General features: G+C 34.8%; 1 protein-coding gene across 1 annotated transcript in view; it reads right to left on the bottom strand.

Moving 5' to 3' along the window:
• Positions 1-11,442: 11,442 nt before the first annotated feature.
• Positions 11,443-14,214, bottom strand: part of LOC144968876 (phosphatidylinositol transfer protein beta isoform-like) — a 29,627-nt gene continuing 26,855 nt past the window's right edge. Inside the window, exon 10 of the mRNA XM_078907689.1 lies at positions 11,443-13,724. Coding sequence (XP_078763815.1) covers positions 13,680-13,724 — 45 coding nt within the window. The 3' untranslated portion in view covers positions 11,443-13,679. The remainder of the gene's footprint in view (positions 13,725-14,214) is intronic.

Raw genomic sequence — 14,214 nt, 5'->3', positions numbered from 1 at the left:
TAATATTGAGCGATTTAAAACAATTTTAAAAAAAAATCTTATGCTGATGAGTGATATGAGAATAAAGGTTTGAAGCATTTAATCCCCCGTTCTCACCAAAGAAGAAAGCCAGAGAAAAAGGAAACAATTTGTAAAACTTCTGCGTAATGATTGGCCAGTTTGGATTTCCACATAGTACAGAGCTGAGAATCTGAGGAAAATATAACTTAGTGACCAAGAAATGGGGACAGCTACCATACGTGGATGAAGGGAGGGAGGGTATGCTTATTATTCTTATTTTTAAAAATGTTTTAGAGATTTTAATTGCAACACTTTTACATCCTTTCATCACCAGGAACATGGAAGATGAAGAATAACGTGTGTGTCAAGTTTAAGACCCCATAAGGGATAGAAGACACAGTATGTACCTCCCAACACAGGATCCCGCCAAGAGTGGTAAACTCAAATAGATACAAAGTGTTTATCAAAAAGGAAAATATCCACACACACACACATATATAATTATATATATATATATATATATATATATATATATATATATATATATATATATATATATATATATATATATATATATATATATATATATATATATATATATATATATATATATATATTATATATAATATATAAATTAAAAGCAAAAACCATGAAATAATAGTGCTCAACTTTTTGATAAAAGGGGGAACTATTTATAAACATTTCAAGTATAAAACAGTACTGTAGAAGTTAAACAATAATAATTATACTTGAAATGATTATATATATATTTATATATATATAAAGATGATCTACAAGGGATAAAATATCACCTCTCATATCTCAAGAGGTTGCAAGGATGTGGACAGATGGAGAATCCACAGACCCCTTAGGAGGGGGGGGGGGGGGGAACCTAAGGAAAGGGGAAGAGGAGATAAAGACACAGCTTCATCCACAGGGGATTGGAGATCGTCATGACAAATCCTCTCTTCACTTCATGCTGTAACAGTAAGGTGTTGATGGTTTGCCTAAAACTAACAATGTTTTGTTTGTTTGTTTTTAAGGGTTTTACGCCAATTGCAACACATTAAGGTCATATTAGTGCCAGTAAAAAGGAAGAAAATGCGTTGGTAAAAAAGTTCTAGAATTACAATGAAACCACCCTAGAAAAAGTAAAACAAAGGGGAACGGTACAAATAGGGAATAGATATAGATTCCAAGAGCATACCATCAATGTACTTAGTTTGAGATCACCTAAAAGTCTCATCCAGACACAAGCACAGAATCCCAGTAAGAAGAACACACTCAAATGCTTACATTATAAATTCAAAACAAAAATGTAATAATAAATAACAGAGAGATGATTTACAAGGAAAAAAAATATCTCCCAAAACTATAACTATACATTTGACTGTTTGCCTCCCAGCCAGGGTATGCAGCCAGGACCAAGTAATCTCATTCCAAGACAAAGACAGAAAGTATGTTGGAAAATAGATAATATAGGGGGATGGAAGACACAGTAAGTGCCTCCCTGCCCACAATGGAGGTAAGGACCCCACCCTGAAAACTAACAATGAACACACAATGTTGGCTTCTAGTTCGCAATTCCCATTTGTACAAAAGTTGTATAATTATTATTTAATAAATAGAAAAAAAAATACAATTGGGAGGTCTGTTTTATAGAACGCATTAGAAAAAATACTGGAACAGACTTAATTTTATTAGCATTGAGGAGTAACTTAGTATAGCTGAGAAAAAGGTTTTAAGTATATTTGTGAACATTTAAACAGACACCATTATAAACACAAGGATTTCATTAAAAACAAAAACGACAATAGTAACTATAAAGTTACTGAAGATGCAGAGGACATGTAACAGTTTTAAAAAATATATTTACAAAAACAAACAAAAAAAATCCTAACAAATTTGTCACAAAACAAAAGTACTTAGCCAAAGATCACAAATTGGACGGCAACAAGTCATATCAACTTATCATAGCAAAAATAAAGACATTCCTTAAATTACACAAAAATTAATAATCCAATTTTACCCGTCTTCTAGTACGAAAATATTTTTTTTTTTGTGGGGGTGGGATCAAAAGAAATATTAAATTCTACACTTAATCTTTAAAATTTTACATGCATTCCGAGCGCCACATTACAGAACACACAGTTCTAAATTTAGAACAAACATTTCCAAATTCCATTAAAACACAATGCTCATAAATGTCATTTTATCAATTTCTAAATCCACAAAGAACAAAATTATGCGCATAAACATTTCTATACAAAGTCCACTAAAGCAAAATTCAAATCATAAACTCGAGTATTAAAATAAACTGTATGACATTTAATAAATGCTATCAACACATCTTCAAGAAGTAAAACATAATGCTATTATACAGTTTTAAAAATATAACAATGATAGATATACACAAGGTTTTTTAAATTTGTTTCTCTCACTGGCTGTTGGAGAAATATTCTAATTACAATGGTTAAATGACAAAATGGAAAAATTGGGTAATCTCTACAAGAATGAAGTTGCATCCCATTTCCAGACAATTTTTTTTTTTTTAAAGAAAAAGAAAAATTAAAATGAATAAAAAAAAAAAAGTTTTTAAGGGTTTTACGGCGCTTGCAACACATAAAGGTCATAGATAGTCCAAAAATTCTAGAATCACAATTAAAGCACTCGATAAAAAGTAAGACAGAAGGGAATTAGTTCAAATAGGAACAAATATAGATTCCAAGAGCATACCATCAATGTACTTTTAGTTTGAGATTACCAAAAAGTCTCATCCAGACACCAGCACAGGATCCCATAAAGAGAAATACACTCAAATGTTTACAAAATGTTCTAAACAAAAAATATAACTATCATTACATTATTGAGAGAAGATATACAAGGAAAAATATATCATCTTCCAAAATTAACACTAGACATACATCATATTTGACTGATTCCCTCTCACTCAACCAAGGACTCCAGCAAGAACCAGGACAAAACCAAGTAATCACATTCCAAGACAAAGACAGAAAGCACCTCAGAAAACATATAAAGGGATAGAAGATAGCAAGTGACCTCTTGCCTACCATGGGAGGTCAAAAGATCCCATCCAGTATTTTAATCTTGAACTGAAGCTGTAAAATGATTTGTTTTTTTTTCTTTTTCATTTTTCAGGGACAAATCTGTTTCCGAAAGGCCTGTGGGAAAGAACAGGGGATGGTTCCAGAATGCTGAGCAGCCACTGAGATGCACACTGTACATAGGGTCAAGAAAATTGAATATAAAATAAAAATATATCAAACCACTTCATAGGAAGCCTTCTCCCATTTGGGAAGGCAATATTTTCACTGTAACAAGTGAAAAAAATTTGCGCAGCGCAGCAATTTTTTCACAGTAAAGGTTGTATCGAAAAGAGCTCTATAATCGCCATACTGTTTCCAATTGCTATACTAAAATAGATTGCTCATTTTCTGATCAGAGGATAAAGAAGTGTGACCCTCGTGTTGTTTCAATACAACTACAACAAATCAACAAAGTGACAGTGCGGATTGACTGTGCAGACTGATTGGTGGGCACTGGAGAGTGAACATGGACACTGTTTTTATGTTTTTAAGGGTTTTACGGCGCTTGCAACACATTAAGGTCATATCAGCGCCAGTAAAAAGGAAGAAAATGGAATAGTAAAACATTCTAGAATTACAATTAAAGCACCCAAGAAAAGGTAAGACAAAGGGGAACTGGGAACAAATAGGGATCAGATGTAGATTCCAAGAGCATACTACCCATATACTTAGTTTGAGATCACCTATAAGTCTCATCCGGACACAAGCACAAAATCCAACAGAGAGGAATACACTCAAATGCTTACATTATACACTAAAAATAACAAATATAATAATACATAACAGAGAGATGATTTACAAGGAGAAAAATATCATCTCCCAAAACAATAACTATGCATTTGACTGTTTCCCTCCCAGCCAAGACTCCAACCTGGGCCAGGACAAAACCAAGTAACCTCATTCCAAGACAAAGACAGAAAGCATGTTGGAAAATAGATATAAGGGGATAGAAGACACAGTATGGACCTCCCTGCCCGCTATGGGAGGTCAGGATCCCCACCCAGTACTTAGTTTGAGATCACCTAAAAGTCTCATCAAGACACAAGCACAGGTCCCAACTAAGAGGAATACACTCAAATGTTTACAGATCATACAATATAATATGTAAACTAGACATAATACAATGCATAACAGAGAGATGGTTTTTACAAGGAAAAAAATATCATCTTACAAAACTATATACATTCGACTGTTTCCCTCCCAGCCAAGGAACTCCGGCCAGGGCCAGGACAAAACCAAGTAATCTCATTCCAAGACAACAACAGGAAACAATTGGAAAACGGGTTGGGGGAATAGATACAGCATGTACCTCCCTGCCCACTATGGGAGGTCAGGATCCCCACCCAGGAACAAGGACACCAGTGGGAAGTGAAACCGGGACTTTGAAAGGTGGACACCAGTGGGGAAATCATTTTTAAAAATTTCAGATAGAAAGTTCATTCAATTTCCTTCAACTTGATACTTAACATGTTAGTTTGTCTTTAAAAAATGTCTTCGCAAGCCTTCCTTCCTATAATCACTATGATCCTCAAATCGCTCCAATCTGTCCAAATAGGTATTTATATTCCAACAATTGTAGGGGGTGGGTGGAAAGGAGATATAATCAAGTGAATCACATATAATATCTTAACAAAATTAGTTTTTTAAGGGGTAGTTTTTCTCCACAAGCACATAATTCAACAGCCTAATATGGAATATTTAGCTTATGCTAAGCTCTCTCACTCTCTCAAATACACAATAATGGACAAACACAAATGTATTTCGTGTTGAGCAAACAAGAATTAACATATAATAATTGCAAAAGTACCGTGCAATCAAGATCAATCAGATGACAAAAAAAACTTTTTTTTTTAAAAGAAAGAAAAAATAAAAACAATAACAATATAAACTGTGCAATCTTTCTCAAACTCTTGTCATTGCTTTCCCCAACTCTTTCAGCTAAATTACCAATGAAACAATTGTCTAGTGATAATTGTCTGTTTTATTGTTTGTTTTGTTTTTAAGGGTTTTACGGCGCTTGCAACACATTTAGGTTATATCAGCGCCAGTAAAAAGGAAGAAAATGGAATAGTAAAAAGTTCTAGAATTACAATTAAAGCACCCAAGAGAAAGGAAAACAAAGGGGAACTGGGAAGAAATAGGGATCAGATGCAGATTCCAAGAGCAAACCATCAATGTACTTAGTTTGAGATCACCTATAAGTCTCATTCGGACACAAGCACAAAATCCAACAAAGAGGAGTACACTCAAATGCTTACAGTATACATTTAAAATAACAAACATAATAATACATAACAGAGAGATGATTTACAAGGAAAAAAATATCATCTCCCAAAACAATAACTATGCATTTGACTGTTTCCCTCCCAGCTAGGACTCAGGCCAGGGCTAGGAAAAAACCAAGTAATCTCATTCCGAGACAAAGACAGAAAGCAAATTGGAAAACAGATATAGGGGGATAGAAGACACAGTAAGTGCCAACCTGCCCACTATGGGAGGCCAGGATCCCCACCCAGATTGTCTGTTTTAGTTTATAACCTTTTTCCATAAATGTAATCATGAACTATTTAAAAATATACGTGTCATACAAACATGAAAAAGGAATGTATAGTCTTATTAAGCTGATGATTAGAAAAGAACTACAGCAAACAAATTAAGAAATTTAAAGCAAAATGTAGGGGGGGGGGGGGGGGGGAATATAAATTTTTAAAAAATAATTTAGAAAAATTATCCAAAAACAAATGAAACAAAAAAAAAAAAGGGGGGGGGGGTATATAACAACACAATATGGCAGTCTCTATGTTGAGAAAATCCAATAGAATGCAAAAAAAGTTCTTAAAATAAAAAGGATATCACCTCACAAAAATGCGCAAGCCTATATTACGGATAAATCCAAACTATCCTCCATCCCACACCTTTCCACATTTTTCAAAAAACAACCAAATTTTTTTTAAAGGGGTTGGGATGAGGTAGCGTGTTGTTGCAGGTTCTTAATTTTTTTCACATGAGCGGGCATCTCTGCCATGGATCAATGTGAAAGACATAATTTTAAAATAAATAGGAATGGAAAAATTAAAGTCAATTACAAAACCAAAATTCCAACCTGTGAGCTTTTTTTTTTGTTTGTTTTAGAAGTTGACAGTTTTAAAGAAAAATAAGATTATATTTACGATAGAAGAGTTCAAAACTTAAGGAATCATAATTATAAGTGATATGGAAAATGTTTTGTTTTGTTATTAAAGGTTTTACAATGCTTGTAACACTATGAGATCGTTTCAGTGCCAGCAAGAAGGAAGATGATAAAGGAAAAGTTATAGATGTTAAGCGCATCAAAGAAAAAGCAAGACAGAACTGGTTTAAATAGGGAACGGAAGATTCCAAGAGCTATTCATCAATGTACCTATTTTTTTCACATTACCTTAAAGTCTCATCCAGGTATAAGCAAAGGATCCCACTATGAACGATGCACTCAAATGTTTGTTTAGTTTGTATTTAAGGGTTTTGTTTTAAGGTCAACACATTTAGGTCATATCAGCGCCAGTAAAAAGGAAGAAAATGGGATGGTCATAAAATTCTAGAATTACAATTAAAGCACTCAAGGTAAAGTAAGACAAATGGGGAACAAATGTAGATTCCAAGAGCATACCATCAATACGTACTTAGTTTGAGATCACCTATAAGTCTCAACCAGTCAAGCACAAGATCCCACGTTGTTTCCCCCTCAGATAAGGACTCCAGCAAGGGCCAGGACAAAACCAAGTTATCCCATTGTAAATTAAAGATAGAATGCAACCCAGAAAACAGATATATGGGAAAGAAGAAACAGTAAGCGACATCCCTGCCCACTATGGGAGGTAAAAAAAAAAAAAAAACACCCACCACTCAAATGTTTATATATACAGTAAAACCGATTAAACTGAAATTCAAGGGACTTGGTATTCTAGTTCGGTTTTGGCATACCTCAAATAGATATCATGATTTACCAAGGTTATTATTATTCCACTGCTTTCATTCATCCCACTATCACACTCAATGGACAGCATCTAATTCTTCAACTGAATGACTCTGTGGTTAAAGTAATGTACTGTGTGTTTAATTACCAGAGTAAGAGAGAGAGAGAGAGAGAGAGAGAGAGAGAGAGAGAGAGAGAGAGAGAGAGAGAGAGAGAGAGAGAGAGAGAGAGAGAGAGAGAGAGGGGGGGGGGTTGTATAAATTTGGATCACAGGAATTTCAACGCCGAAAGAGGAATTTCCCCAAACAAATAGAGGGAATTTGGATGGTATTTGGCATTGTTATATCCTATAATTCAAAATTGACAGCTGATTAGAACTATACAATAAGTAAACACAATGTCAAATACCATCCCACACAAAGTCCCTTACTTTATGTCAAATGACGTAAAGCTCTGAATCCAATGATTATAGTTGTAGTAGTGGTGGTTGTGATTATGATACATGGGTAATGGTGGTAGTAGTATTGGTAGTAATGATGATGCGGTGGTGGTGATTATAGTAGTAGTGGAAGTGATAATGATGTGGTGGTGGTGGTGGTTGCAGTAGTAGCAATGGTAGTATAATGTGGTGGTTATAGTAGTAGTGATGATGATGTGGTGGTGGTTGTAACAGTGGTAGTGATGAGGTGATGGTGGTGGTTATAGTGATGATGATGTGGTGGTGGTTGTAACAGTGGTAGTGATGAGGTGATGGTGGTGGTTATAGTGATGATGATGTGGTGGTGGTTTGTGATGAACAATGATTGGTGGTGGTGGTTGTAGTACTCGTGGTAGTGATGATGATGATGTGGTGGTTGTAGTAGTAGGAGTAATTACGATGTGAATTTGGTTGTGGTAGTGATGATGATGTAGTGGTAGTGGTGATGATGTGGTGGTAGCAATGATGTGGTGGTGGTAGTTGTAGTAGCGATGATGCTGTGGTGGTGGTGGTTGTAGTAGTAGTCGTAGTTATGATGCTGTGGTGGTTGTTGTAGTAGTAATGATGATGTGGTCGTGGTTTTTGTTTAGTCGTGGTAGTGATGATGTCATTGTGGTTGTAGTAGTAATGGCAGAGATGATGATGTGTTGGTAGTGATTGTAGTAGTAGTGGTAGTGATGATGGTTGTTGTTGTTGTAGTAGTAGTAGTGATGATGTCTTGGTGATGTTTTTATGTTTTTAAGGGTTTTACGGCACTTGCAACACATGAAGGTCATATCAGCGCCAGTAAAAAGGAAGACAATGGGATATTAAAAAGTTCTAGAATAACAATTAAAGCACCCAAGAAAAGGTAAGACTAAGGGGAATTAGTTCAAATAAGAAACAGGTGTAGATTCCAAGAGCACACTATCAAAGTACTTAGTTTGATATCACTAAAAGTCTCATCCAGATACAAGCAAAGGTCCCCACTAAGAGGAACACACTCAAATGTTTTACAAATCATATATAATATAAAGAAAACATAATACAGTGCATAACAGAGAGATGATTTACAAGGAAAAAAATATCATCTCCCAAAACTCACTATAAATTTTACTGTTTCCCTTTCAGCCAGGGCATCTGGTCAGGACCAAGACAAAGACAGAAAGCAAGTTGGAAAACAGATATAGGGGATTAGAAGATGCAGTAAGTACCTCCCTGCCCACTATGGGAGGTCAGGAACACCACTCAGATGTTTGTGGTAGTAATGATGATGTGGTGGTGGTGGTTATAGTAGTGGTGATGTCGTTGTGGTTGTTGTAGTAGTAGTGTTAGTGATGATGATATGGTGGTGGTGGTTGTTGTATTAGTGATGATGGGGTGGTGGTGGTTGTAGTAGTGGTAGTGATGATGATGTGGTGGTAGAGGTGTTAGGGGGGGTACCCTTGGAGCAATATGACCTCACCAACGAAATTTTTTGCTCCAGACTGGAGTTTTGGCATCGCTGTGTTCCTATATGTGCAAACAAACGAGCGTAGTTGTACTAGGGGCTAAAGAGAGCAAGTGTTATAACTCCAACATCATCTTTATGGAGTTTTGACAACATTATTGCTCTAGTATTCTCACCATCAAGTAAGAATAGACTCATGCAGTCGGAGTGATGTTTGTTTTTTGTGTTTAAGGGTACTACGGCTCTTGCAACACATTAAGGCCATATCAGTGCCAGTAAAAAGGAAGAAAATGGGAAAGTAAAAAGTTCTAGAATTAGAAGCAAAGCACCCAAGAAAAGGTAAGACAAAGAGGAATTTGTTCAAATAGGAAACAGAGTTTGAGATCATCTAAATGTCTCATCCAGACAAGCACAGGTCTCAACTCAGAGGGATACACTCAAATGTTTACAAGTCATATATAATATGTAAACAAAACAATACAGTGCATAACAGAGAAATGATTTACAAGACAAAAATATCATCTCCCAAAACTCTAACTAAACATTTGACTGTTTCCCTCCTAGCCAGAGTTTCCGGCCAGGGCCTGGACAAAACCAAGTAATCTCATTCCAAGACAAAGACAGAAAGCATAATGGAAAACACATATAATAGGGCGATAGAAGAGACAGTAAGTGCCTCCCTGCCCACTACGGGAGGTCAGGAACCCCACCCAGAGGACGGAATGAGATTGATTGTAACAGGGAAGTGAGTGGTGGAATAGAGAGACCACAGACATGAATAAGGCAATAAGGTGTTGTGGATTAGTATGAGAGTTGGTGGCAAAGTGGAGAGGGTTTCAATGGTGCTGTGTGAGGTGGTTGAATGGATACAAGAGAGCACATCTAGTAACAGTTGTAACGGGACTTTTGTTCAGTAATCAATTTGTTTTCCTTAGGTCATTCAGTTATCCAGCAATTTCTTTTCGATTTAAAGATAGTTTGAGCATAGCGGCTTTCGGTTTATTGATACTTGATTGACAATAAAGAGGAAAAATTGACAATATTTTGATTTCTTTTCAGGTTAGTAGTCTTTTCAGTTTAATCAGCTTTTACTATATTCAAAACATAACAGAGAGATGAATTATATGGTGAAAAAAACACCTCTCAAATTAAAAAAAAAAATACATTATACAATTGATTGTCTTCCTCCCAGCAAAGGCTGCCAGGATCAGGAAAATCCAGACCAAAGACAAAGGGCAACATGAAAAAGGAAAACAGATAAGGGGGATAGAAGACAAAGCACATCAACTCTACCCACCATAGGATGTCAGAAGACCCCATCCATGTGGTATAAAGTTTTAGTACAAAGAACAGACTATCAGAAAATTAATAAAATAAAACAAATATGACAGTTAATGATAAATCTTGTGCGTGTGTGTGTCAGAGAGAGAGATTTGTTTGTTTGTTTGTTGCTTTAGGTCTCTTCCAACACAATTGAGGTTATATGAGGTTATATGAGAGACCGCTGAAACAAAAAAACAAGCAATCTAACAAAAATAGTACAAATGTAAATCAAAATCATAACCTAAAGATATCATAAGCTAAATTATAAATAACCAAGAACAAACAGGCAGAAGATTTACAGAAAAAAAAAATATCCCTGTCAAAAATACAATCACAAACCAAAGAAGCAGGATAGGCTAGTAAAGAGAAGAAGAAACGACATCACTATCGGATCGTACACCCATGCGAACATCATAGGTATATGATTCAAGGGTGATGCTCCCATCCAACCACCCGCTGAGAGAGAGAGAGAGAGAGAGAGAGAGAGAGAGAGAGAGAGAGAGAGAGAGAGAGAGAGAGAGAGAGAGAGAGAGAGAGAGAGAGAGAGAGAGAGAGAGAGAGAGAGAGAGAGAGGGTGGGTGAAGTCACATGGAAAGGGACCACAGATATAGAGGGATCAAATATACAATCAGCTGACTTCCCTCGATGAGCCGGAAAGGTTACATGGACATTTATCAACAACACACACATTAGTAAATGTGTGGTGAATGTCCTCAAGATTTTTTTTCCATGTCTCCTAAAATTAAAAAAAAATTGGTTTACTATCCACAACAACATGACTCGTAAAAAAAAGATAATTTAATTTTAAAATATCAATTTATATGAGGAAAACATACCATAATTCATCTAAGAATGAAAATGTTTTTTCTGCCAAAGCAAACAAAAATTTTAAGTAGAAATCTTTTAACAGTTACCACTCTGAAGTGAATAAAGTGATGATAGGAAAATATACATTAAATACTCTGGTAATTAAACACCAGAATTTCATGCAATATCGTTTTGATCAAATATAAAGAGATAATTTAAAATGAAAATTCTTCAAATTCGAAGGCAATTACTCTGTAAACGATACTGATTTCAATATCACCATTTTAAAATTTCTTTTTTAAAAATTATTTTTTAAGGGGATTTATGACCCTTGCAACGCTGTCTGTTTTTTTTTGTTTTTAAAGGTTTTAAGGTTTTACGGCGCAACACATTAAGGTCATATCAGCGCCAGTAAAGATGAAGGAAATGGAATAGAAAAAAAGTTCCAAAATTACAATTAAAGCACCCAAGAAAAGGTAAGACAAACGGGAATCGGTTCATATAGGAAACAGATGTAGATTCCAAGAACACACTATTAAAGTACTTAGTTTGAGATCACCTTAAAGTCTCATCCAGACACAAGCACAGGTCCCCACTAAGAGGAATACACTCAAATGTTTACATAACATATATATATAATATGTAAAATAAAACATAATACAGTGCATAACAGAGAGATGATTTACAAGGAAAAAAACATCATCTCCCAAAACTAACTATACATTTGACTGTTTCCCTCTCAGCCAGGGCATCCAGCCACTGCCAGGACAAAACCAAGTAATCTCATTCCAAGACGAGGAAAGAAAGCAAGTTGGAAAACAGATATAGGGAGCATAGTATATACCTCCCTGCCCACTATGGGAGGTCAGGAACAATGCGGTCTGTCATTTCAGCGATAGTAAAAAAAAGAATATGGTAGGGGAATAGTTGTGGATCTGAAACTAAAAGCACCAAAGAAAAAGTAAGACAAAGGAGACTGGTTGAAATAAAGAAAGAAGATTCCTTGAGCAATCCATCAATGTGCCTAATTTGACATTCAGACATAAGCAAAGGACACACTCAAATGCTTACGTACAAAGTACAATATATTTAACTCTAAAAATAGATCACAACAGATAGATTACATTCAACTGCCTCCTCCTCAGCTAAGGATCCCTGCCAGGACTATGAAAAAACTGAGCCATGTCATTCCAGACCAAAGACAGAGAACAATGTGGAAAAGAAAACAGGTTTGGGGGATAGAAGACAATGCAAGTGACCTCACATTCCACCATGAGAGGTCAAGAGAGAGAGAGATAGAGAAAGAGAGAGAGTGAGAGAAAACGAGAGAGAATGAGAGGGAGAGAGAAAAGGGGGGGGGGGGGGAACAGAGACAGAGAAGGGGGGGGGGGGATAATAATAACAATAATAATAATAATCGTTTTAAAAAAATATTATAATAATGATAATAATAATAATAACAAGAAGATGAAGAAGAAGAAGAAGAAGAAGAAGAAGAAGAAGAAGAAGAAGAAGAAGAAGAAGAAGAAGAAGAAGAAGAAGAAGAAGAAGAAGAAGAAGAAGAAGAGAAGAAGAAGCCTTTTTAATGATACGATAAAAATAAAAGTAAGTTTGCGTGGTAAAAAAATATGAATACATGCTTTTATCATTCTCGTTTTTTTGGGGGGTTTTTTTTGCTTCATTTTGTTGAAACTCCTTTTTAAAAAATGTTCTATCTTTATCATTATTATTATTGGATTTTTTTATGTTCAAAATTATTTAAAATTTGGTTTATTCTTTGATATAACAACAATGGACAAAAATGTGAAATTTACAACTGTCTGATAGCTGACAAAACTTACTATGTCCTTGATGAGAGAGAAAAACAAAACAGAACAAAAGTGGAAGCTGTAGTATTTCTGTCCCCCAATACAAACCAAAGCTTTAATTATCTAAAAGAGGGTTTTTTTTTAATGATTCTGGTTGAACAACATTTGAAAATCAACTATTAAAGAGAGATAAGAGACGTTACAGAAAGATTATAGACGTATAAAGCCTCTTCCAAAATGTATCTAAACAGCTAGTTGCTTTTCTCTCCAAATTATAGGGAGAAAAGGCAATGTAACATTAAATTTTATGTAATACTCACAAGTTGGCATAATCATAGATTACTTTCCCAATTCACACTTATAATGAAAACAAGAACTAAGCACACTGAATATAAAATATTGCATTTGGAAATAGGAGACCAAAATATTTCATCACTGATCAATAAATAGATAATATAACAAAGAGTCCAAATTAAAATACGATTAAAAAAAAATCTAATATAAGGAATGGGTTCATTGTGAATTTCTAAATATAAATAAAACCTCACATATTATCAAAGTAAATGTACATATGCAAATAGTTTTCAAAATTCAATGGGCAGGGGGAAAAGAAATTTTAAATACAAATGTAATGAAAACAAAAATAAATAAATAAAACAAAAACATATAAATTAAAAAATAAGCAAACAAATAAAAAATATTTTTAAAAAGATACTACATAAACATTTTTGTATTAACTTATATTTCTTCTATTTCATTTTAGAGGATCACATCATTACTGATCTTCCTTCATTCCACGGACGTCACCTTCCCGTCTTTGCTGCAAAAATAAAGAGGTATATAAATTATTATTATTATTATTATTATTTCTGGACAATTAAGTCTGAAATTTAAAAAATCATTTTACAGTATAGCTGTTACTAGTAGTAGTAGTAGTAGTAGTAGTAGTAGTAGTAGTAGTAGTAGTAGTAGTAGTAGTAGTAGAAGTAGTAGTAGTAGTAGTAGTAGTAGTCTTCACTCCAAATTTAGTTCATCAACCCAGTTTTGGAAATCTGCCTCTGCCTAAAGAACTATATCATAACCGCCGGCAAGTCTCATTACTGGTATTATTATTATTACCAAAAAAACACCTGGAGAAGAGATGTAGAAGCAGACACCCTAGGTTCTGGACAGATGTGGAGAGGATTGGAAGTGATGGCACAAGACAGAAAAAGTGTCCCTGTCGCAAAGGCCAAAATAGGTATGATAATGATGGTTCTTCTGTAATTGTTAAAATTGGTAAAATAGGGAAATCAGGATTATCTAAAGGT

This window comes from Berghia stephanieae, chromosome 3, assembly GCF_034508935.2.
Source record: "Berghia stephanieae isolate SIO BIC M18660-M18661 chromosome 3, UCSD_Bste_1.3, whole genome shotgun sequence".
NCBI classification, from domain to species: Eukaryota; Metazoa; Mollusca; class Gastropoda; order Nudibranchia; family Aeolidiidae; genus Berghia; species Berghia stephanieae.
This window is presented reverse-complemented; position numbering and strand designations above follow the sequence as displayed.